At 50.0% G+C, this 24880-nt stretch overlaps 1 protein-coding gene across 17 annotated transcripts in view; it reads right to left on the minus strand.

Annotated features, from left to right (window-relative positions):
* The window catches only part of MAPT (microtubule associated protein tau), a 53263-nt gene that overhangs the window by 4288 nt on the left and 24095 nt on the right, over positions 1-24880 (minus strand). For 5 of the 17 annotated variants that reach the window (XM_075117154.1, XM_075117158.1, XM_075117155.1 and 2 more), the window contains 13 exons: positions 23690-23776; positions 22201-22287; positions 20496-20561; positions 16469-17383; positions 13850-13905; positions 12452-12631; positions 11041-11173; positions 10344-10394; positions 9618-9883; positions 6198-6290; positions 5958-6050; positions 2186-2267; positions 1575-1687 (listed from right to left, as the gene is read on the minus strand). In XM_075117154.1, coding sequence (XP_074973255.1) covers positions 1575-1687; positions 2186-2267; positions 5958-6050; positions 6198-6290; positions 9618-9883; positions 10344-10394; positions 11041-11173; positions 12452-12631; positions 13850-13905; positions 16469-17383; positions 20496-20561; positions 22201-22287; positions 23690-23776 — 2222 coding nt within the window. Of the gene's footprint in view, positions 1-1574; positions 1688-2185; positions 2268-2630; positions 2670-5957; positions 6051-6197; positions 6291-9617; positions 9884-10343; positions 10395-11040; positions 11174-12451; positions 12632-13849; positions 13906-16468; positions 17384-20495; positions 20562-22200; positions 22288-23689; positions 23777-24880 lie in introns of all 17 variants that reach the window. The other 12 variants (XM_075117161.1, XM_075117162.1, XM_075117163.1 and 9 more) reach the window with 10 other exon arrangements.

Raw genomic sequence — 24880 nt, forward strand, 5'->3', positions numbered from 1 at the left:
CTCAGAGCAGCACTGCCCGAGGATGGTCCCTGGTGCCAAGGTGAGAATGGGAACAAGCTGGACAAGGGAAGCATCTGCGCCAGCATCTGAACTCAAGTTACACCAACAACCTCCTCCAGGTGTGGATTTTGGCAGTTTATGGGCAACTGCCACGCAGGAAGGCTGAGGCAGGTGATGCCGCTGCTGGGTCACACCTTTGCAAATAAATAGCCCCTCCAAAAGGGAAGTTCTTCAAACTGTGGCCTAGTGGATGTGCCAGGATATGAAAGAATCATCACTGTACTGATAAAAACGATGAAAATGGGCTTAGTGAAGCACAGGGCAGTCTGATGCGTAGCAGCAGTGAGAGAAGGGTAAGGAAGTCAAGTGATCCCTCAGTCAGAGGCCAGCTGGGAGATGAAGGGCTGGGAGGTGCACAGAGAAAACGTGGCCAAGAACAAAGTGCCAAAATACAGGAGCCGAAGCAGAACATTCCCCTTCCATTGAGAAAAAAGCGTTTGAAAAACATGCAAGATAAAATCCATTTTTCGCTGGAGAAATTCAACTATGCATGTGACCAGGCTGGAGTCTCAGCTCTTGTGCTTACCTGATCTCCCTGCTCCCCTGCCTGCAAGGGCCGTGGCTGTCCTTGGAGCGAGGCTGTAGAGGTGTTTTACTTAGCTAAGACTTACTGTGAAGTAACCATCAAAGCCTGCGGCAGGACCGGCTCACCCCAAGTTCAGTATCTCACCTGACCTGGTCGGCTTTTGTCTTTCAATTTAAATCCCCCCCAGACGCGCACCACACCCTACACAGAGTCCTCCGTCAGTCTCGGCTCAGAGACTGAGACTTGAAGTAAGAAGAGATCACCTTTCTTCTGAAGTGATGGCCTACTGCAAAGTCACCTGTTCTAAATAAAGCTAAGCCTTTAATGCTCCGCTTTCACTGGGGAACCAACACCCACGCAGCACCCTGAGCTGCCATCTTTGTGCCACGATGCTGGGAGTAACTGGCAACGCGGAGCACAAAGGCAGTCGCCGACGGTGGCACCCCTTAACGCGAAAGGTTTGAGACACAAACACATTTCCACACAAACTTCAGAGAACGAGAAAGAGCAGGAAACCACAGGAGAAGGTGTCACTTACATTCACACTCATTCAGGTGGCCACGGGCCAGAAGAGGACAGAGACTGCCATCCTCGCAGCTCTGCCACAGCTGTGCTCCAGCAAATGTCCTCCAGGTTGCAAAGGCAGCCCCGGAGCCCTGGGCTCTGCCCGCCTGCAGCACGACGAGCCGGCTGTTTGGGCAGCGGCTGAGCGGCCTGGCCCTGGGCAGGGCGCCTTTTGCCCTCGGAAGGACAAGTGTGCAGAGACCACCCCACGCTAGAACATGGGCAGCAAACGGCTTCAAGCACTGGGAAGAAGCGCTGCCTGGTAAGCAGAGAGGAGAGGCCACGCGGGCTAAAGACGGGCTGGGTGAGCGGGACCTTCTCCGAGTCCAGACTTCAACCGCTCTTTGCTTGCATCCTGCTCACAGGGCAGACACACACTTGCAGCAGAACCAGCGTGCCTGCTCTCGACCCAGTGCCCCTTTACCTTTTTATTTCCTCCTCCAGGGACGTGGCTGATGTTATCTAAGGACCCGATTTTCGATTGCACCTTATCTTTGAAGTCCAGTTTCTCAGATTTCACCTCCACCTGGCCACCACCTGGAAGAGAAGAGCACGAGCGAGGTTAGCTCCTGTGCCAGCCAGGGCAGGCTGGAGAGAAAGGGCTCAGGTCCGAGCTGCCCCTCCAAGGCGGCTCAACCAAAGCACTGCTGAGGCTGAGGACGAGGAACACAGCAGCAAGAGGGTGATTTGGGAAACCCAGGAGCCAGGGCAAGTGGGAACCAGGGTAAAGAGACTTTCCAAAGCATACTGTGGAGCTGACAGACTTCCCAATGTTTAGAGAGCCAAGGGAAGGGAGCTAACTGTACTCCCCTGAACACCAGTAGTTCCCCCTATTTATTCCTGAATAGTTCCCGTTACAGCAACACGTTGGCACGGACACAGGTGTCCACGGACCAGACCAGATCCCACATGCCTCCCCTCGCTCCCTGCACTATGCCAACCCTCTCCCCATCTCCAGCTGCACGCCACGACGCAGCCTGTAGCTCTCAGGGACCGGCACCCAGCGCTGGTGGATGCTGCGGAGTCAGAGGGTACCTGGTTTGTGATGGATGTTGCCCAGGGAACCACATTTGGATGTCACGTGGCTCAGGTCGACTGGCTTGTAAACGATTTGAACCTGTCCGTACAAGAAATGAAAAGGCAATGAGTTTATTGCCACCGCGGGCAGCCTGGGGAGGGGGAGGCACAACACACACCGGCACCTGATCTGGATTCAAGGGAAAGGACAGCTTAAACCCCAATAAGATTAATAATACCAAAGAAACTGTCATCAGAAACGGGAGATCATTAATGCCCGTGTGCAGTAGCCTCTCTTAACATGTCAGCATGCACAAGATCACCTCTCCACAGAGGGGGGAAGTAGAGGCAATTTTAAAGTGCTTAAGTGAGAGAGAAAGTGGAGTGGTAATTAATTAAGATTTGCATACACATCATCCAAAAGGAGGAGATATACCAGAGAGAAAACGTAAAAAATAAATACCTTTTCTGGTGTAAAACATAAAGCTTATGTCCACAAAAACTGAAAGAACAGAAATGATCAATGTGCACAGAACTTTAAAAAGAGTGACCAAAATATGCATTTCTGAAAAATGCTGTAACGGAAATAAGGGTTAAAAAAAAAAAAAAGACAAAGCAAAGTCTAAATATCTGGCAGGAGTTCACATAACATAAATTAAAATGGCAATTATACTATATTGAACCACAACATTATTTCATGACATCGTGCTCTGGTTTTTATTTGCTTCACCCATTACATCTCCGAACACAGGCTCCAGCAATTCCACTTAAACCGCCCCATTCGAAGCCCGGCCACGGCGCTGTGGCGTGCCTGGGCGTGGGGCCGGCGGCCTCTTGCGCACGGACAACCGGGTTACACGAGACGCACACACGAGGAACGGTTAACGTGAAGCTGTTTAGTGGTTATATTAGCGGTTAAACACCACGCTGGAAAACACCAATGACTGGAGAGGTTGGGGACCACCAGGCGCGTCAGGGACGGCAAACCACAGCACGTACACACCAGCCACATCAGGAGCAGGAGACAAGGGGGTGAGAAAACATCCCCATACCCCTAGAAGTTACCTTGGGCCCTGGTTTTGGACTCACACCTGTGTGTGAATCAGCTATTGATGTAGTTAGTGGGGCTGTGCAGAAGTCGGATCACCAACACCTCAAGACTGGTTCCTACTCACTGGGAAGTGTTTGGCTCTCGGTAATAGCCTGGATTTCAAGGCGAGCATACACTGCTCTCTGGGCTTTCACCAAGCACCACAGCAGGGGTACTGCTCTCACCTCAGGAAGGACATGCCAGCACCAAAGGGACCTTTGCGGAGGAGCTGACTCCTCCAGGCAGCCTCTGGACCAATGTGGTCAAAAGCCAGCATGAAGGATTCACTGTAGCCACTGCTCTGCATCAACCTGAGTGCCCTGTGCTGACTCAAAAGCCCTGGGGTGAAGGTCCATCCTTCAGTTCCTTCATGTTGGCCCCACATCCACTGGCCCCATCACCCTCAGAGCTAGGTGTTGGACCGTGGGTGTGCATGCCACTGAGAAACACTCCCCCCCTCCATCACACAGGATGAGGATGCTCCCCCCCCTGCAAAAGGAGTGGGGAACAGCGGCTCAATGCCACCATCCCACCAGCACGGGGTCAGAGCACCGTGCACATGGGCCTGCCTTGTCTCCGATGCTCACACACACCAAAAGGCACATTTGACAGAGAGAGGAGACAGAGAGAGGGGAGAAAAGCAACCCTAGGGTCTGGGAGCACATCGCAGACACAGACACAAAGACAGCGCTGGGAAAAGATCACATGTTTAGCGCACTGGGCAGGAGGAGAGCTACATTCAGTCGGGAGGCAGGAAGCAGACCCCAAAAGGACAGCTGGCGCCTTTCTCATCCCAGCCGTGACCCCGAAGGGTTTATGAGCAATTTGGGCACCACTGGGACCTGGGACTGAAAGACCTCCCATTTCCAGAGCAAGCAATCAGCAACTGAAACACTTCTTTCTGCTCTCATTCCAGCTCCCTTTTTTTACAGACAAGACTCCATTAACCCTTACCATCCTTGCTGAGGAGCAGAGAAGGGTTCTCCCCATTTTAGCAAGAAAGGAAAAGGGGCACAGAGTTGCTTGCCTGGGAAACCAGTGCCAGAGACCTGGGGATGCCACATCTCAGCAGCAGCAATGCTTAGAGTCAACTTCTGCCTAATGCATCACCTTGTCAGAGCGTCCACTGGCTTAAAAAATAGATACCAACCCAGGTTACTGTAGCAACAGTTCATTCTTCTTGAAGCAGCAATGGCTGGGCAGGCAGGCGCCGCTGACAGCGTCGTGGAGGATTAAGAGATGACGGCCATCGGGCCCTGGTGGTGTCTTGTTGCCCCTCTATCGGAGGAGCCCCAAGGCACAGCTCTGCCGCCAGGACAGCCTGTGCAGCCACGCTCTGGCCATGTCAGCACATGGCTTTGCTCCGAGCACCTGCACCCAGAGCTAAGCTGCTGCCTTCTGTGTCAACGCAGCCGGCAGTGATCACGCGATGACAACCTCCAGCCAAAAAATCCAGATAATTCTTAACCCACTGCAGCCACACTGCAGCTGCGAATGCTCACCCATGGTGTGAGCTCTCAGTGGAGAAAAGGATGAGCTCACTACCCTTTGCTGAAACTAATTACCAGCCACAGCACAGACGACTGGTGACGAACACTAACTCCTGGTGTAACCAGTGGTCCGCCACGCACCAGGCAATCCAGCCAGTGCAGGACCATGGGGCAAGGAAGAGCAGAACCAGCACGAAATCTGCTTCGCAGAGGTCTGACCTCCGCAAAGCAGCTCCTCTGGCTCATTAAATACATGCAGAATGACATCAAATTTAAGACGGAGTTTGCAAACCCAGTTATGTCCCAATGCTCACATGCCAAGCCCTCTGCAATGCTCAGTTTCTCAGGGAGGGCGCCCACGGAGATCAAGAACAGCACAAAGAAAATGCATCGGCTACATCTGAGGGGCACCAGATAGCTTCCTCAGGTGGCTGCAGACCAGGCAACCACAGAGCCCAGGTCGCACTGTTTGGGGTCTCAGTGATGTTCCTTTGTTGGTCCGTCATCTTTCCTGGACCCAAACTCTGTCTCCAGAGAGACTGGTGCAAATCCACCAACCTCTGTGGAGTCTCTCCAGGTTTCTGGCACAGTAACTGAAAGCTGACTCTGGCTATTTATCGGAGAATGGCTGGAAATGCCGGCATTCCGATCAATTAACCCAGTATCGCTTTAGGCTCAGCCTCCATGGGCGCTGCCTAACATACACCAGACACATTCATTAGCACGGAGAAGCTTAGTATTTGATGGATCATACTTGCCTGATGGGAATGGGCAGGAACCTGCGCTTTCACAGGTTGTGCAGAGTCACGTGCAATTTAGCAGTACATTAAGCAACGAGGACTGCATTTGCTTAAGAATCTATCCATCTACTGCATCAGCAACTACGTCACTGTCTGCTAGAGGCCACCCATCCTGCAGACAATGAGGCATTAAGCCTTCCAGGTAGTGTAAAACCTTTGGGTTAACAGGACGTTTTGTTACAGACATGGTTTCTACACAGGTCAGTTAGTTCTGTCCATGTCAGGCATGTACAGAACTTGTTAGGGTTCATCTAACCATGTCTTTTGGGTTAATGGGGTTAAATGACAGCACGTCACCAATGGCCATCTGACAGCAGGGTCGCCGCAGATGGCATTGGCGGTTTAGTGTATACGACATGCCACTAATAGTAAGGATTATTACAGTGCATTCAAAGTGTGAAGGTACTCACACTGCCTCCTCCTGGGATGTGTTTGATATTATCCTTTGAGCCACACCTGGATTGAACGCTGCTAAAGTCCAACTTCTTATTAACAATCTGCACCTTTGGTAGCCAGAAAAGAGTCATTGCACGTCACCAATAGCTATCTGACGGCAGGGTCGCTGCAGATAGCATTGGCAGTTTAGTGTACACAACATGCCACTTATAATAAGAACTATTATAGTGCATTGAAAGTGTGAAAGTACTCACACTGCCTCCTCCTGGGATGTGTTTGATATTATCCTTTGAGCCACACTTGGATTGAACGCTGCTAAAGTCCAGCTTCTTATTAATAATCTGCACCTTTGGTAGCCAGAAAAGAGTGTGAGAAAGAACATGACCATCTGCAGCTTGACCATGCGTTTCATCACTAAAACCAGGAACCTGCCTTCCAGTGCCAAAAGCAAAGTAGAATCTCTGACTTCCTGCGTAGATCTGTCTGCTCATGGGTTGGAAACGGAAGGTGGAGGTGGGCAGGTTACAGCTAGAGATTGGATAAGTCTGGCTGGCAAGGCAGCTCTGGTTTCCAGGCCAGAAACACTAGCAAAAAAAGCCACTTCACCCCATTTTCTTTCACTGAACAAAACGGGGAACTTGCTGGGCAGCAAACATGCTGGAAGGCACCGGCGGTCCGAGACGCAGCTTCTGCAGAGCCAGTGGAAGAAGGAAGGATGGAGCTGAGAGAAAATGCCTGCTCAGCCCCATCTCCCTCTCGGCCTCACGTTTCAGCAGCTTGAGCAAACTGGGCAAACGGATGCAGCCGGCCGGGGCAGCAGGCTGGAGAGGAGGAGCTATGTGTCCAGCACTGCCTGGGAGAGGACGCCTGAGCTCTGCGCTGTGCAGGGCTCAAACTCCCTCTACAGTTACAAAGAAAAAAAGCAAATGCTGCCAGGGATGCAATCCCATGCCTGCAGTTTTCTTAATTGCTGTAGAGATGAGATGAAAGGGGCAGCACAGACCAACCTCAAAGGCAGCTGCCCTCTTACATATTCCTAATGCCATCTCGGGTGGGAGAGAGGCTGGAAATGGCTCAGTGCCACAGGGGAACCACATGCCGTGCTGACTTCACCCTCCAGTCCCAAGGCCTGTCTGCCCTCTCCCCCCACACACAGACTTTTGCACTAGTTAATTAAGCTACTCCCCTTTAAGGCTTGTTTTCCCTATTTGGGTTTTATAAGGGCAGCTATGCTGGAGTGACCCCATACATAGGAGCAGATATTCCAGACAAGACAAAGATGAAGATAGTCCCTGCTCCTTCTCCTACATGGACTGGAGTGGCTTTACAACCTGTGCAATATAAACTAGAGGTAAATGCAAGTAAAAACCAGCAGGCACGCAGGACTCTGCTCCCTCAGGAGAAAGCCATCTGAAGCACAACCCTCATGAGAGGAGAAGAGACGCAGCATCCTGCAAGAAAGCAGCATTGCATCACACTGCACATGCAGTCCCCTGGACAACAGCATCCACAAAGCTGGCTGACCAGGCAGCCTCGCCCACCGTTTCAGCATGTCCCCGGCCTGCTGCTGCAAGGAGAGCTCCTCGCTACGCCCTGGCTCTTTGGCGTGAGAGCACCAAGGCTGCCACGTGCCTCCAGCATCATTTTTCCAAGTTCACATCAACTAATCCTGCAGATCAAGATCCAGTTCTGCTAGACCAGGCTTTGCCAGAGCAGTACTCAGTGAGCCAGCAACAACCAGAGTGCTCAGACAATGCGGAAATACTGGAAGAGATCTGGCCTGGCTGACTCCTGGTGCGGTGCCCCATGTACTTTGCTTCCCTAGTCTGGGGGTCTGAAATCTGCATGGAGAGCTGGCTCCAGACTCATCTTCTGGCCACCCTAAAATCAAACTCTTTGGATAAGCCCCTTCCGTCCCAGCTGGAACCATTCCGCTAAGAGCAGCCTCGTGTCCTACAAAATCCCCAGCAGAGCATGCAGCCATTCTTCCCTGCAAAGAGCAATGAATTGTCCCAAATTCAGCTGTTCTTACTCTTTCAGTGACAACAATAAACAACATGTTGCGTGAGAGAGAAGCTGACAGAGAGAAAAAAAAAAACTTGTAAAAGCTGGATTAAAAAGAACAAGTGAACAATTTAACCAATTTACAGTAAACGGAAGGGTTCCTTCTCAAATCACTGAAAAGCAGTGTTTTGTGGGGGTAGCAGGAAAAACTTCCACCTTGTGCTAAGCGGGCAGGAGGGCTGAGGCCCCGGGATGTGGGGAGCTGGGAGGACTCATGCTGCTCTGCTCATGAGCAGTGGCCAGAGCAGCCCTGCCCAGGCCCCCTGGATTGTAGTACAAAGCAAAATGTGCATTGTCTAGTAAATTGCCATCCACGGCAAAAAATGCACATCGGAATTGGAAAAGCACGCTACTATTTAAGATGGTGAAGAGGAGCCATCTCAAAGCCTCCCCCCATGCCAAAGTCGAATGCTCAGAGCCACGGAGTTACCTAGTCACACAAAATGTCACGCACCGTGCTCGGGGAAGATTCAGCACGGCTCTGTTGCATTAGGAGCCGCAGAGCAAGGCCTGCAAGGCAGCGTCCCCCGCCCAGGGCAGGCAAGCACAAGCACACAGGGACTCCTGACTGCACTGGCCGTCAGACGTGCAGTTCTGTCATTTAACATCTGATAAGAGCCACCAGACCTTCACCGGTCAGAGGAACTTTCATGCCTTCACCCATGCAGCAAGGAGGATTTAATAAAAGCCACAGGACATGGCCACACAGTGCAACGGAGCAGTGCAGACAGGCTCAGATGGGTGCTGAGCAGCCAACACCACAGCTGGAGCCGCATAACCACACACTGCTGCTCTTGGGGCTGCACGGATGAATTAGCTCACACCACTCCCTCACCCAAACTCTCCTCTGGTAGGTTTGCAAAATTTAACATGAGACCCTCGTTCCCAAGCACCTGGAGAATGGAGTTCACTCTGCTGCTCATGAAACCGCCTCTCTGGGAGCGAGAAGTACTAGTGGTTGAAAGGATAATAGTGCCACCAGTTCTGGCCATGCCACACTGCGTCATGCAGCACGACAGTGCCTGATTGCAGAATGCAATCCAAAACCTTGCCAACAGAGTGAGATCCAAAATCACAACATTCTGAAAAACATGCCAAGCTTGGGACCCTCGCAGGGAGGAGACCATCCTGTCTGCTCACACTAGGGCAGAAACGGAGGCAGCATTGAAGGGACTGCTCCAGATCACACAGTGTAGGATCCACAAACGCAACCTTGATCCTGTGACTCTTTAGGGCTGCATGTCACAACGTGCTCTCCCTAACTGGACACCATGAGGGAATGTCATTCCCCTGGCAGCCAGTCCATACGTTGACATGCCACCCCATGAAAGCCATATCACAAGCTCTCTGCAGTCCTCTCTGCAGGACCACTGTACTGCGCTAAGCCAGGCAAGCAATTTCAGGGCAAGCACCCAACCCAATCAACCCAAAAAACTTTAAAATCAGAATCAGGCTGGAGATCAGCTGAAGCTTGGCTGCCCACTGCTGTATCTATCTCTGGCCCCAGCTGGGCTGCTGCTGCTCCAGGGAGGGCTCTCCCCTCCCAGATGCAGCATCAAGCACCCACTGTCCCTACAGACATGCCCCTGGAAAGCAGAGTCCACATTTACCTTGCCACCTCCGGGCTGGTGCTTCAGGTTTTCAGTTGAGCCAATTTTAGACTTCACATTTTTCAGATCAGGCATGGGTGCAGCCGACGGCTGGATGCGGCTCTTGGCAGAGGCAGGAGATTTTGGTGGTGTGCGAACCACTGCCACCTTCTTGGGCTCCCTGGCTGGTGGGGTGGGCAGAGAGGGAGTGCGGGAACGGCTGCCTGGAGTCCCGGGGGAGCCGGGACTGCTGTAACCGCTTCTGTCTCCAGACTTTGGCTGCTCACCTGGAGTTTGCAGACAGAGGAAAGCAAGCACAGGATAAGCAATCTGGGTATGCAAGCCCTTCCCCACACACTGCCTGCCTTTGTGGGGCTCATCTGCCTGGTCCCCGGGCCCACCCGCTAATCCTAGTGCGGACCATCAGCAGCAGGGAGATGGATGCACTTTCCTCTGCTTCAGTTTGAGGTGAAAACTGTGATTAAAGGCAATTTCCTAGTATCTCAGAGGAAGATGGTCTTCATTGTCCGGATCATTGGTAAGGCTCCCCAACCCGAGTGTGACATTAGCATGCATGAGAAATTACAGACAAAAGATACTCAAACAAAACCACTTTTCTATTAGAAATTTGGAAGCATTTTTACAAAATTACTTTATGTAATTAAATAAGGCTGATCACTGAGCAGCTTAGAACAGTCCCCAGTTTGAAAAGAAATGGAAGAAGAAAAGAAAACCCTTAAACATCACCTTTCTCAGACTTTGCTGCTGCAGGAGGTGGTTTTTTCTGCTCCTTTCTGCCTGTTTAATGAATGAGAAAGATGCTTAAACATAATAAAGCTGGAAATGTAATCGATTTAAGGTTTTATGCAGCTCTGGTTAAGTATGAAAAACATATATATTCAGTGAAATGCACTGTTTTAGCGGAAATTCACAATGCCTGATGCTTTCTGGGGTTTTCTTCTCTAAGAATATCGGGTTAATCTCCATTCCTGCATTCGAAGAATTGATCCTCTTGCCCCTGGTCTTTGGTAAATATTGTCAAGAGAAAAGGAACAGATGGATTTAAAAAATGGAGCTGCCTAAATCTTCCAAACTGGAGGAAATCCCAAAGGCATAAAGCAACTGCCCTCTCCTACGCATCAGCCACTACAAGAACAGAGCAGATAAAGCAGCATTAAGAAAGGCTCACTTCAGAGGAATCGTCCCTAGCTCTGCACCCACAGTCCCACAACACGGCTGAGCAGCTCCGGATCACCACGCACACCTCAACCTGCTGGCCGTGCCCTTGCTTAGCGCTGTGCATTACCCCAGCCTGCACTGTGGCAAATTTGTTCACTACCCCCACATAATCGCATGGAGAGCCTGGGAGCACCACCAAATCAGAGCCTCTAGCGTCAGAGACACCACAGGGAGGTGGCTGCATGCTGCTCTAGCCATCACCTACCGGAGCTGGGAGGTGTCTTGGGGGCCGTGGGTGTCTTTGCTGGGATGCGCGTGGCATTGGTCGAGTTCCTCTGAGCCTGCCCAGCCGCAGACCGTGGTGTGGCCGTCTTCGTGCCACCTCTCATCTCCGAGCCCTGGGGATGCAAGGGGGAAAGGCTGATGTAGGGGGATCTGCCTGGAGATGGGCTATCACCCCTCATGGATCAGAGCCACACGAGACCCTCCTGCTTCCTACCCTGACAACCTTGCAGGAGCTCCCATGGGTTTCCCCACATGCAGGCATCTGCAACGTGTCTTTTCACATCCCACTTCCCATCACGGTGCCTGCCAGAACCGCTGCACAGTCACTCCTGGGCTGGCAGAGTGGCTGCACCACCTTCCCATGTGAGCCCGAGCTCCAGCTACATTATTCGCTGCACACTCAGGCCTGGTTAAAAAGTATGTTCAACTGCTTTGTCTGTTCTCTAAATGTCATCATTTTGTTTTCCCTGTTCTGCTAAAATTTTGTACAGAAGATAAATAAATCCATGAGTAGACAAGAGGCTCCATTCAGGAGTGCAGTGCCAGGCTCCAAACACAGAGAAGCACCTCCTTTATCCCCACCTGCAATACACCGCTGTAACACGTACAAAATCTGTAATGGCATGTAAATAGCAATATGCTCTTTATTGTCTTCTGATGCCGCAGAAAAGCCTCCCCGAATCTATAAACGCATCCTCTTTCTGACGAATTTCTAACGCTGGTCTGTACACAAAAGCTCATGAAAAACAAGCAAGTGAAAATTTACAGGCTGGCTGGTCCCGAGGCAGGAGAGAACCAGAGCAGAGCCATCGCAATCTCTATCGTGGTACAACCATATCCCATTGTCTGCAACCTGCTATCTCCGCTCCTTCCCTCACCACGGGTGTATTTGTATGACTAAACACCACAAAAGGAAACTCCAAGCTACTTTTCGCACTGCAGAACAAGCCGCGGATGTGTGTGCGTTTCCTATTTTTTCTGTAGCACCTGGCAGATCTGGCTCCAGCACATCTCAAATACATCTGCTGTTTACAGCCAATGCACCCATAAAACACAGCATAAAGCTATAAAACAAAGAAGAGCATGAAAGAGCATAAAGGGACCTGGAAATGCCTCAGGGAGACCAGGTAACCCTCTGCAGTGATGAGGTATTTTTGCTGTGCGCAGAGCAAAGGGCCTATGTGCCAGTGAGATGGACCCAGTTGCTTCAAACCCCAAAACTGGAGCCAAGCCTGGCCATGGCCGCTGGAAGGTAAAGGGGAAGCACATCCCACCCTCTCTGCTGAATGGGACGTGGACAGACTGCCCAGCCAAGCACTGCCAGACCTGCCAGGGATGCCTTAAGGTATTCCCCAAGGCAGCTTTGCCTCTCTCACATCCCATTTCCTTACCTTGGCTTTCACTTCTTGCGTTCCTGTACTGGCAGGTCGGGATGTGACAGAAGAGACTCGTTTAAAGGTGGAAGCAGGGCTGGAGGGTGTTTTCGAAGGGGTTGTGCTAGAGGAGGTGTGTCGTTGGGGGGGGATGGAGGGTCTATCGCCTGGGGGTTTGGCAGTGGAAGGTGAGGATTTCTTAAACATGGAAACAAAATAAAATTGGAACAAAAAAAAAAAATCAGTATGGGAGGGAAACAAAAGGGGATCGCTGACATTAAACAGGATTAGAAGGTGCAATGCAGAGCTGGGTGTGGGACAGGCGATGGCTGGTATTGCCCTCTCCCTGCAGCACAGAGCTGGGCAAGGGCTGCGGGGCCCAGGGCACTGCTGGGGGCCCACAGCTGCACCGGCAAGCACGGGATACCTCAGCTCCATTCCTCCCACAGGGTGCAGCAACACCCAAGCCCCTTTCCGGGGAAAGCATCACCCCGTGACAGCCTGCCCCTGTCACCACCCTCCACACCAGTGGCACGTTTTACCATCTGAACTGCTCTATTTACTCCCAAACCCTCTATATGCTCCACTGGCAAAGATGCTGCAGGAACAGCACTATCAACACCAACATTTCTGCTCCCAGGTCTCTCAACCCCATCGTACCTGCTTTATCAATAATGGATCGATGGGTTTTATCTAGACATCTGCTTGGTATCATGTAAAATGATACAACCCTGCCAAACCTCACTAGAGAAAGACCCAATTTCACATTGTCTGAAAATAATTCTATTCCTCACCTTTAATTCTTCACCTACTGAGCTGCCCATCAGCGTGTCCATTATCTCACGGAGGCACTAGCCAAGCTAATGGCCAGCTGTACTCAACCTCCTCCAAATTAGCAGTGTGACAGATACCTTTAAACTTCTGGAATTTACCCACTACTGAACTCTGTTCCTCACCCAGAACACAGCATCTGCAAGACCTACATTATTTAATTTCATTTCTTTAATTACATGTCTTGCTCTTTTCACTGTTACAAGTGCTTGTCCCCAGTACAGCCCAATGCAGTTTTGAGTCTGCTTTTGCACCAGTTTGCCCCAGCAAAGCCAGCCGGCTGCTTTCCGGTCTCAGGCTGAGAAAATGACTTGTCTAACCACCCACCCAACCCCATGAGCCACATGTTTGTTTTAGATCTGGTTCACTTCCTCGCCCTGAAAGATTACCATAGATTGCACCCTCCAAACCAGGGTGAGGGAAGAAAACATAAAAACACTCTTGAAAGACAGACGGAAGAATGGAAGATAATGGCGAGGTTTCCTGCGAGGCACAACCACACACCAGGAGAGCGGGAGACAGAGTCAGGAACACGCACAGCACTTCATGGGTTGACGTCACCTCTGGTTTTGTTTTTTAGCTTACCTTCGGCTTCTTTTCCTCAGCTTCAGTCCCTTCTTTGTCTTTGCTGTCAATACGACCTGACAAATGGAAACACACACAGTTCCACTTCTTGGGACTGGTCATTAAACTCTAGAGAGATGAAAATGCTTGTGCTACAGCAACATGCAGGCTGGGTGGGTGTTCCATGTTCCTGCTCTCCTTTAAATTAAATACTATTCTTAGAAATATTACAAAGTCACTCATTTCTTGCAGAAATACTTCCACATCGTAAACACATTCTTTCTGGGTTAACAGATCATCCTGTGCATAGGCAACAGTGCTTTAGTCATCACTGGCACATCAGACACACAGAGCAAGGTCTGTATGAGACCATTTTGCCCAGCTTTGCACTCAGTTCCAGTAGCATCTGTTCAGTTCAGGACAGAACAATTCTCTTCAACCCTAAACATGAGTCTCCCTCTCTAAAGCACACATTGGTTCTAACAACCACATAAATAAAGACTAAAATTAAAAGGATGTCCCAATCCTAGCAGCACCAGGTTGCCCACGATCTCATTTAAAGTTGTTGTTCAGTGTGCTAGCTTTGCAAAGCATTTTTACACCTGCCTGTTGTTACTTCCCATCTCTCCTGACACGCTGCTTTCTGCCTCCCCAGCACAGTGCGCCTCTGACCTGGGCCAGACCCTGCAGGGTCTTAAGGTTTTAGCGGCTGTCCTACTTGATTCGTATCAAGCTTACAGTGACTCTGACAATATTTCAATGTTTTGCCCCATTAGTCTATAAGCACAACAGACTGCAGTATTGCTAATTAGGAGATTAGAAACAGGGAGGAAGTAATGTTTGTACTATAAGGCACTCAACAGAAGACCCTTTTCCCAGTCTGCAGCTAATTCCTCCCTAATCTGGGAGGAAAAGCTGCTGATATTCTCCCCAGTGTTTTGGAAACTTGCCCTGGGGCATCAGCCCCTTCCCAGTGACTTGAACAATGTTGTTAATCCAGCACTGAGGACCCTGACCCATCCCAGCAGCCACTCCTGGAGCTGCTGGCATGCACCACCCTTCCCTAATTCAACTAAACTACAGACTGGAGCAAAGCTGGAGCTGAAAGGCCGCAAAGTATATCTGTCCGTGAAGGAAAAGACCATTAAATAATTAAAGAAATTCCTCCTATTGAGTCAGAAACTGGTTGAGACTGGGCAATGCATCCCCAACCCTCCATCATTTTCAGGCTCCAATGCTAGCGATAGCAAGCCATGCCAATGCCCTGCAGCACATGTGCGAAGCTTCCCGCTGGCTTATTAGGTAGTGAACAACAAGAAATATGTTATGAGCTTTAGCTCCAATGGAAAAAGCTACATCAACAATTTCTTCACGAACCCCACGCAGCAAAGAGCACGCTTGCTCTGCCTCAATCCAGAGCAGCGTTTCCAGGCTAACAGAAGCAGCCAAGACAGCTTTTGGGATGCGGCACTAGGATGAAAGGCAGAGCTTCCCCCAGGCCAGGCCCTGGACAGCCAGAGCTGAGGTACAACACGATGAGACACCACTGGGTTTTAATGCGTGTCCTGCTGCCCCAGCCTATTAATGCAATTCACTGCAAAACCTGCATTTGGCCACTGAGCAGGGTCCCTAGTGACAGCCCTCTGACCCCCAGTAAAGGTAGAAAATAGCTCTTGGAGAAAGAAAAAGTCTAAGAGCTGCTCTGCTGGCAGGGATGCTCATGCATTGAGTGGTGAACTCAGACCCTCACCCCAGACAGCCAGAACTGCGATTGCCGCGTGAACACAGCAGCTCCAGGGTCTGACTGCCCTCCCAGCCTAGGGACACACACGCTGTTAGATGCACCCAAGAGCCAGGCCTACACACACACAGAGGCAGCTCCACACAACACCCCAAATACAGCCATCGCATTGGACCACCCAGGGACAACACACCGTCCAGGCCTGGGATCGGAGCACGATGCTATGTAAGAGCATCGGACATGCCTTGTGGTGGGCAAAAGTCCACCTAGCTGCAGACCTTGCCTCCAACAGCAGTCAGTAGTAAATATTTAAAGGAAAAGAAACAGGACCAATGTGGGGCTTTTTCCACAGTTATACCTGCCATTTCACCTGCCTTTTGTCTCCTCCCTCCTCTTTAGGAAAGCCAATACAAAGAGTTATTGAACCGGACAGTGGACACATGCAAACCAGATGGCACGCGTCTTGCTGGAACAAGCTGCAGCATGTGCCGGGTTAGCCCCACTCCAACATGCCAGAACAACGTCCATCCGGTCTTCGTCTTCTCCGGGAACGTGCCAGGTGTGAGTTAAGGTGCCCACCCCACAAGTCCAAGGAAATCAAAACAAAAACAGGTGAACAAAGCATGATTGGGGACACGCCAGCACCATGCAAGGGACGCAAAACCGAAGCGTTAAGGGTCTGGCAAGTATGCCAGCACATCCAGGATTAAACTAAAGGGGGAAGGAGGGGGAGGGAGAAGCAGCGGTGCTTTGTAGGTCAGTTCACAGCAAAGGTCCAGGCCATTTCCCAAGCGGCAGGATTCGAGAGGTGGCAGCAAGCTGAAGTGCTGGTTCAGGCAGCCTTGTCATGAGCAAGCCACTGGCAATGCGAGCCCAGGGCAGGCAAACGTTGCACACACCTTTCAGGAGAGGGACACGACTGACAGCTTTATCTGCAACATGGGCACAGGGTTTCTTCTTGGGTGTCTGGCGTTCTCCTGTATCCGGCACAGCCTCTTCCAAAGGAGTGTCTTCATCTCCCATGTCATCTTTTAACTCAACGGGGAGTTTGGCTGTTTCTAGCACAGGTCTAGAATCTTCTCCCTCCACAGGCTCCATTTCTTTTTGAGAGGTGATTTCAGAAGGCTCTGATGGGGTGACATCTGTGTCTTCTTCCCCCCTCACTGGCTGTCTCCTCTCCTCTTGGTCCTCTCCTGCTTTATGTGGTTTGGTTTCGACACAAACCACCTCTCTTGGTAAGTCTCTGAGGACATCTTTGGACTTGTTTTCTTCAAAGGCATATTCTTCATGTGCTGCCTTGGCTGTTGCTGGACACAGGTCCATTTCAGGTGCTGGTGAAACATGTTGTCCCACCAGTGAAAGCAAATCTGGTTCAGAAGTTTCATCAATATCACGGTCCTCATCTCTTTCCCATCCACTGGCATCTTCTTTTAATGGAGCTCTGGTATATACGGGAGACGGCCCATCTTTAATACGGGAGTCATCTGTGCCACCTGCTCCTGCCAACCCCTCAGTGCGCACATCACGACCTAGCTCTGCCCCCAGCGCTGGATCCACACCAATGCCTTCTCTGCCCCGATGATCCCACAACTCCTTGTTGTCTTCAGGGGCTCTGGAGTCTTGGTACATATCCAGGGGTATTGGGATGGTGACCTCGATTCTGGTGGGAGCTGCTGTCGTAGCCTTCGTTTCATGCAACACAAGAGGCTGCTGAAGAACCCCAGCTACCTGCCTTGTGGGCTGGCTTTCTCCTTTTATTGCATCTCCCACATGCTCCTGAGGGCCAGGCTGTAGCTTTGGAGAGCTTGGCTCCCCTGGAGTTGAAGACGCAGAGTATGAAGCAGGGGCAAACAATTAGCACAGGCATGTCAAATAGGTAGTCAGTGACATAATGCTGAAGACAGACTAAGGATTTCTACTCTCAATCTAGAGGATAAAAGCAAGTCCCACACTGCCCCACTGAACAGACAAGTCACTTCTACAGTGGCTTTTGCCTTTGAAGAAACTCTGATCCGCATGGAAATCAGGAGCAGTGACAGCCACAGCGTGTGGGAGAGCAGACTCCTCCCTGGACCCAGTCTCAGAGGTGGCCAGGGTATCCAACCAGTGCCTGCCGCACCCGTGCTCAATGAGCTGGTTTAGTCGTAGAGGTTTTGAGAAGCCAAGAACACACCCATTTTCTAATCTAACACCACCACTGGACCACCAGTTTGCTGGTCAGTGGCCACCTCTTCTTGCCTCAATGGCCTGAACAAACAGGCCAGACACCCTCCCCTCCTTCACGGGTTTACAAAAGCCCTGCGGTCCTTTCCTCCCATGCAGCGGGAGGCACCAGTGCCATGCAGACGTGGCACCAGTTACATCCTCTCTGAGCTCAAACCATCTCCGCTTTGTTCACCAGATCATTTCTACTGCTAATGAGCTTGGGGAAAGGCACTCCTATGCCTCTCTCTTATTGCTGTGTAGTCCAACAGCCAGTGGAGCAGAGAGCTTCAGTGGAAAAGACTAAGTAAAAATGTGGCTGTAGCCACACGGCCACAGCAATTTTGGACTGTGCACCCACTCAGGCCAACCAGAGCTCCAGCACTGCTGCCACCATTTGGGCAGAGTAGAAAGTGTGACATTTATAAACCCAAACTTAAGGTCACAGAGACACAGCGCGCTTTTTTTTTTTTTTTTGAGGGGGTAGAAGAGAGAATTCTGTTCTGTCGCTGATCTCATGCATGACACAGACATTTACAATTTCACCCAACAATTGCTGCATTAAGCCATATGTTCCAGTTGAGCTGGAGCTTTTCCTGTTAGAAATTCATTCAGCTGAAGCAAAGATGCACTGAGCAATGGAGAATTCACCCTGAACTGCTTTAAAGTCAACCGCCCTAGTAAAATTGTGCATCTTATATTACGAATTTGTCCTGCTTCAAATACTCTTTGGCCTTTTTGAGCACCGATCAGGTAAATTAAAGAGCCTAGATCAGAGCACTTCAGTACCGAAGTTTCAATCGTTGCTTTGTTGGATTAACAATCAAGATTAAAAGAAGAAAAGAAGCAGTCAGGACTGACTTGGTTCCACCCATTCAATCAATGTTCTTCCCATTTTAAGATAATATAATGGTTAAGTGAAACCACCACACAAAGACCTCCGAAACTGTGGTTTAAGAGCAATCTTAAATTGGCAGGTAATATCTGAAAAGTGGCATCAAGAAACACCTTTTATAACCACAGGGATCTGAAGGGTGTTTATGCAGCAGCCAGCAGACAGTCCTGGCTCATTTCTTCTGCAAATGAACAGCACGATCATTAACGACCGCCGGAGCAGAGATGTGTTCACGAACTGTAATTCCACACTCCAGGACCTGCCGGGGGCTCTGAGGCAAACGTGCAGCACAACGTCACGGGCTGGCAGAATGCCAGCGTGGCAGAAACTGTGAATCAGAAGACACTTCTCCACCTGAGACTCCAAAAGCATTTTAACACACTCCATCTTCACTGCAAAGATCATTTTTTAAAACCCCACAATACGAAAAATGGAGGTAGCTAGTAACAAGATCTCCAAGGCTCTGTATGTATCGATAATCAAATTTTCCTCTGAATCAAAGAGAACCATTATTACAGGTCCACTTTCAAAGAAGTAACGATTTACATAAGAACCTAGAAACGTCACATATAGGTTATATCAGAGCTCCAGCTAGCTGCATGTCCCCACATCTGACAGCTGAAAGATCCCAGGACAGTACAGAAAGGTCCTTCTTAAAAACCTGGTGAGAAACAGCAGCTAGAAGAGGGAGACAGAAGAGAGAACTTCACCCCTCTCCTGCTAACAGTTGATTTCTTTTTTGTACTGGTGCCACTATTTCAAATACAGAAGAGTTTCTAGTCCAAGAACCACTGGATAGGCAAGCAAAGGTTTTATTTTAATTGCAGGGAGCAGACTGCACATAACTCTGCTCATCTGTGTGTGGAAAGCAAAGACGACCTGAATTCTGCCCTGAGCTGAGAAGGCAAAGACCTATTTACTTCTTTAAAAGACATGAATGTCTGTAAATGCACTAATGCAGCCACGAGGAGGAAAGACGCTGCCCAAGCAACTGGAGGAATCTGTTCTGTCCACTGCGCAGAAAACTACCTTACAAAATGGGGTTTAACTAAGATTTTAAACAGCACACCAATAGCAAGACAGCAATATCAAAGTGAGTTTGAACCCATAAGTCTGCCCCAGTGGGCACAGAATTAAGCTAGCACTGGGTGCTCTGGGAAAATCCCATCCTGAAGGTTTCCATCAAGTCTGACTGAGCAGAGTCAAGAGAGGCTTGCCAGATAACCAAGAAGTCCCTTGGCTCATAATTTCTTGGCTCGTCTGAGCAGATGCACAATTAATGCTCTAAAACACTCACTGCCCATCGTGCCTGGCTTTGTCAGTCACATTCCCTAAGACTGGGATGAGAAAAAAAACACCCTTAATGTTAAAGTCAGGGCATCAGTGAGTAGGTTTGAGATGTTTTATATTAGAAAGAGACACAGTAATTAGAGTTAAACAATTCACTTCTTTCATGGGTGACATACAGGGCCCAGAACCGACTGTTCAACGCTGAGCAGTTCCTCCAGGCTAACTGCTCCATGGCAGCTCTGTTTATTACCTTTTCTAGCCTGAAGGATGCCCTGTTTTGCAAGTGGACAAACAAGCACCGGGCCTTCAGCCATCTGAGGGAGAAATTCAGTGCATGAAAAGCTGCAGTTCCCTGAAATGAGTATGTCGGAACATTCAAAGCATGTATGACCCTCCCCCTGTCAGGAACAGGGAGAACTGTGCAACTGCTCACAGGGTGCAGAGCATTTGCATTACAGAAGAAAAGTCCCAAGCCACCAGCAACCAGCTGCACATCTGGGCAGCAACAACTGGACCCCAGTGACAGGTGATTCACTAACCTTGCGCAGCATCTCCTGCAGCATGGTCCTCCAGGTTGGGAGTGGCTCCTACGCCTGCCTCTTCAGCTGGTTCCAGTTAGAGAAAGAAGGGGAAAAACACGATCAAAACAAGAATTAAGTTTAAGCATGTGTCTGGAGAATTTATTTATCTCCCTGCTGATTTTGCCCGTCAGCGCTGTACTATGAGCAGGGCAGTATCGGAAAGGCAATCAACCCACACTGACGATGGATCTAGGCAGATCTGCTCAGCCTGGGCTGCACCAGACTGGAGGAGTGCTTCACCGGCTCGCACATCCTGGGTGGCAGGTTAGTACAAGCTCCTTCAGGCAGAGGTGCAGAAAACAAGCGGTTAAGGAGCAGGGGAACTTGTGGATTTCTATCCCCTCTTCTACCCCCACCTAGCGTTTACATTGCCGGCAGCACTCACATGAATGTCTAACTCTTACCTGAGCCCAACCTTCTTGGTGTCTACTGCCTAGCTTACTGTAATGAACTCTGCTGAGGCTATCTGACACCAGTAAATCCAAGTCTGATATAAATCTGACACTTCAGGAATACAGGTACATTAGAGAAGCACAATTTTCTTCACAGCAATGATGATTTGTCTCTATCGGGATTTTTTCAATTTATTATATGACTACTTTCAAACCAGCTTAATCAATTATATTTGTATGTCACAATTCTACAGCCACATTAGGACCTTCTCTGTTTTCCCCATTTTTTTCCAAAGAGTTCAGGACACACTGCTTCTTCCTGGCTCCCTGCTACAGTCAGATCTTGAACCAGAGACTGCGCATCCTCGCTAGCGGACGAGCCACTCTGCGTTTCAGCCCAGGGCTCCACCAGCAGCCCGGGGACTGGATGCAGGACAGACAATTTGCATGCCGAGGGAGCGTGCTGCAGACTTGTTTCAGCATTCAGGCATTGGCAGAAGCCTGTTTCCACCCACCACCTTTCTCGGGTCCTGCCTGATGCTTCCAGGAAAAGCCAGCAGCTACCACACAGCAGACACATGCTCCTTTTTCACATATAGACCTGACTCTCCCAGGAACTCCTGCGCTCTTTTACTCACAGCACTGCTATAGCTCACTCCCTTCTTACTCTGCCTCTGAAAGACCCCCATTCCTCCCTGGAAAAGGAGGCCCAGGCGCAGTGGTTCCCCACAGAGCATTCAGGCTGAATTAGCCACTTCACTTCCTCTGCATTGTCCTTAAAACGTGCCGGCAGCCACAGAACTGCTGCAGTGGCCTGGTTTTCACCTGCCACTTCAAAGACAACCGCATGGGCTGGGCTGAGCGAGAGCACCAGTGAGACAAGCAGCAAGGTCCTGTGGTGACCGCCTCGCCTCGCCTCGCCAGCAAAGTGGAGCCGCTGGCAGAGGGGCAGAGATGACTGGGATCCGCAGGTAAGCGCTTAGCCTGGAGATGGGAGGCGAAGCCACCGCAGAGACACAGATAGAAAGATTGTCAGATGTGGAGCTGAGAAAGAAAGACGAAAAGGCTGCGAGCTTCTCCCAGAATGGGGAAGGCAAGAGGACAATTGTAAGCTAGGAATTACTTCTGCAGGCCATGGAGAAGAAAGAAGCACGCATCAGGAGCAAAGCATGCCTGCGGGAGGTTTTGCAGCGTTATTTTTAAGCATTAACCAGTCCAGCTCTCTGCTCTGTCTGCATCAAGAGATGAAACTGCACCTTGGTCTCCCTCACCTGTGGTTCCTTCTGGGATCTCCCCGGGCTGTTCGACACCACCCTGATCCTCGTGGTCTCCTTCCTCCACTAAAGGTGCTGTGGCATCTGAAAAACAACGCAGCTTTCACACAGCCGTTGAGAGGCAAAACCCTGCGGAGGCCAGGACACGCCTGAAGAACTTTTTCCTCAGAAAAGCACCCAAATCTCTCCCTTGAGGCAGAGCTTGTGGAGGGAGACAACCAAGCATGACGTAGCAAAGCCAGTGTCGCAGGGACACCGTGAGCTGTCCCCTGTGCCGCACAAACCACACATCTCCAGCATTATGCAACTGAAGGCTTTACCATAAACACTGGCTGAAAATGCACAGGTAAAGACAGCCACTGGTGCCTGATCTGCATGCACAGCAATGCCATCTGCATGGGGACATCACTGGTCTGGAGCAGGAAAGAACAGCTCCCATCAGATACCTTCATAAACCAGCCAAGCACTGCGACCGTGTCACACTCTGGGCAGCTCTGAGACAGACAGATACCTGGCTCCGTCTACCAGAGGGATATCTGCTCATCGTGACAGACCTGATCCACCTGGAAAGAGGGACAACATCCCATTCTGCACCAGCCAGTTTTTACATACTGATTTCTTGAGCCAAATACACAGGAACAGAGCCGCTTCACAGATGATCAGTTGGCCCACACCTCCAGCGAGACAGGGCTGGATTTGGTCAGCAGCTCTGTCCACCTTCTTTTAGATAAATTTTGCAAACTAATGCCTTTACCTGAAGTCTCCAAGAGGCAGACACTTGGGATTAAAGCAGCCAAAGGAACAAAAAAAACGCAGTTAATTAAAATGGTGAACAAGCCTCTAGGCCACTTCCGAATTAAGATTCTTTCTACAAATGTGGCATTCAGATAACACTCTGGAGCAGCACAGATGTGCCCTGAGTCCTACCAATATAACCTTTACATCAGCACAAAGTTTTGTTTTATGTATAAACTCTGCCCATCTCATTATTCCAGCATGAATCATGCTGTACTAATGAACATGTAAATACGAGGGGGTAAAAAAGGGCTATGAGGTACAGCTAACTCTGAAAGGGAGCACAGCAACCAGGCCGTGCTGTCAGTAACTCGGGGGAGCACAGTGATGCAAACCTCTGGCCCTGGGAACACACAACATGGGACCGCTCCCAGCTGCGCTGAGCTAACGGGGCCTTGCAGTCACTGTGTAAAAAGTCTTCAGGAAACAAACCGCAAGCAACTTCCTGAACTATAATAAACCCTTCACCTTCTCTTGCCTTCCAACCCACTCTCCACCTTTAAAGCTCATTATCTCATTTTGCAGAGTGGCAAACATCACTTGTGATGAGTCTAATGAAGAGCATTTGTCAAAGAGTGCAGATACTCTTCCTGAGAAACCCCACCAGAACATGGCACGGCGAGTCTTTCGGCAAGGTTTACCACGACCCCATCCATCATGGTTTCAAAGCAGTAAGTCAAAGAGCTCCCACCTTCCGTAGTTGGGGTGCTCTTAGCGTCAGATGTTTCAGAAACAGGCTCATCCGATCCATCATCGACTGGTATCTGAAGGGGATAGCCTGGAAAACATTCAAATACTTAGAACAAGTCCTTGGCTACGAATTACGGCCTGTGCGTTAAGAACTCTGATTGACCAGATCCACAGCAGCAAGAAACGGTAATCGGAGTGTATAGAACACCTGAACTAATAAGCAAGCAAAGCGTGAAAAAGCCAACCAAAAGCACCAGTGTCATCACCAAAAGGAACAAGTGGAAACCCATCAGCAAAAGAAAAGCCCAGTGAACCAGAGAGCTAGAAACAGCAAAGCATGGCACAAGCAGGAAAGGAGACCGTAGCAATGTAAGCAGAAAAGATGTACAACTTCTGAGTCACAGTTGTCCTCTCTGCCATTTCTGGAGCCATTAGCCTCCCTCCCAGAGCAGGCTGCTGAACGCTTCCATGATGTGTTAATTCTAATCATTGCAAACCAGCAAGTCTTTGCAAAGGGCTGGGTGTAGCACATAACGTACTGTGTGAAGACTTGGTTGCAAAAGTCATCTTTTGGAAGAGCAGGGCAAGAGGCACAAGTCTCCTCTCTGCAAGGAGTCTGGGCAAATAAAATAATGAGAACTGGAGAAAATGGCTTGGAAAAGAAGATTCAAACTAACATAAGCAAAATCCCTGGGAACCTGTGATGTGCAAAGCTGAGGCTACAAGCTGAGAGGAGCTATCAGACTGAAATGCATTACAGAACCCAAGATGAATGGATGCCATGGATTGTCTCCAGGACAGAGACAACCCATTCATCTGGTGTCCAAAGCACCTCAAGAAAAGAAAACTAAGATGATGTTTATATGGAGCATAGCCAGGAGCGAGTCCCACCAGGTTTGCTGGCTTTCCAAGCTCAGCTGTGGAGCATGGTGGAATGAGAAAGGAAAGGCTTCTTGAGAAATGTGTGTCTGAAATATGGGGCGAAAGACTCTTACATGGCCCCTGCTCCCAGATCCCTCTGTTCAGTTCTCCCCATCTCCCCGTGCAGGTGAGAAAAGCAGGCAGCAAGCAGCATCCTTGAGCTGTGTCTCCAAATAAAAGCAGTGCTGTATTTTTATAGCAAACTGAGGAGTGAACACAGAAACACATTTGCAAAGCTGCAGCAACAAGATCATCACTAGTCTGGATACTG

This window comes from Phalacrocorax aristotelis, chromosome 23, assembly GCF_949628215.1.
Source record: "Phalacrocorax aristotelis chromosome 23, bGulAri2.1, whole genome shotgun sequence".
In the NCBI taxonomy this organism is placed as follows: Eukaryota; Metazoa; Chordata; class Aves; order Suliformes; family Phalacrocoracidae; genus Phalacrocorax; species Phalacrocorax aristotelis.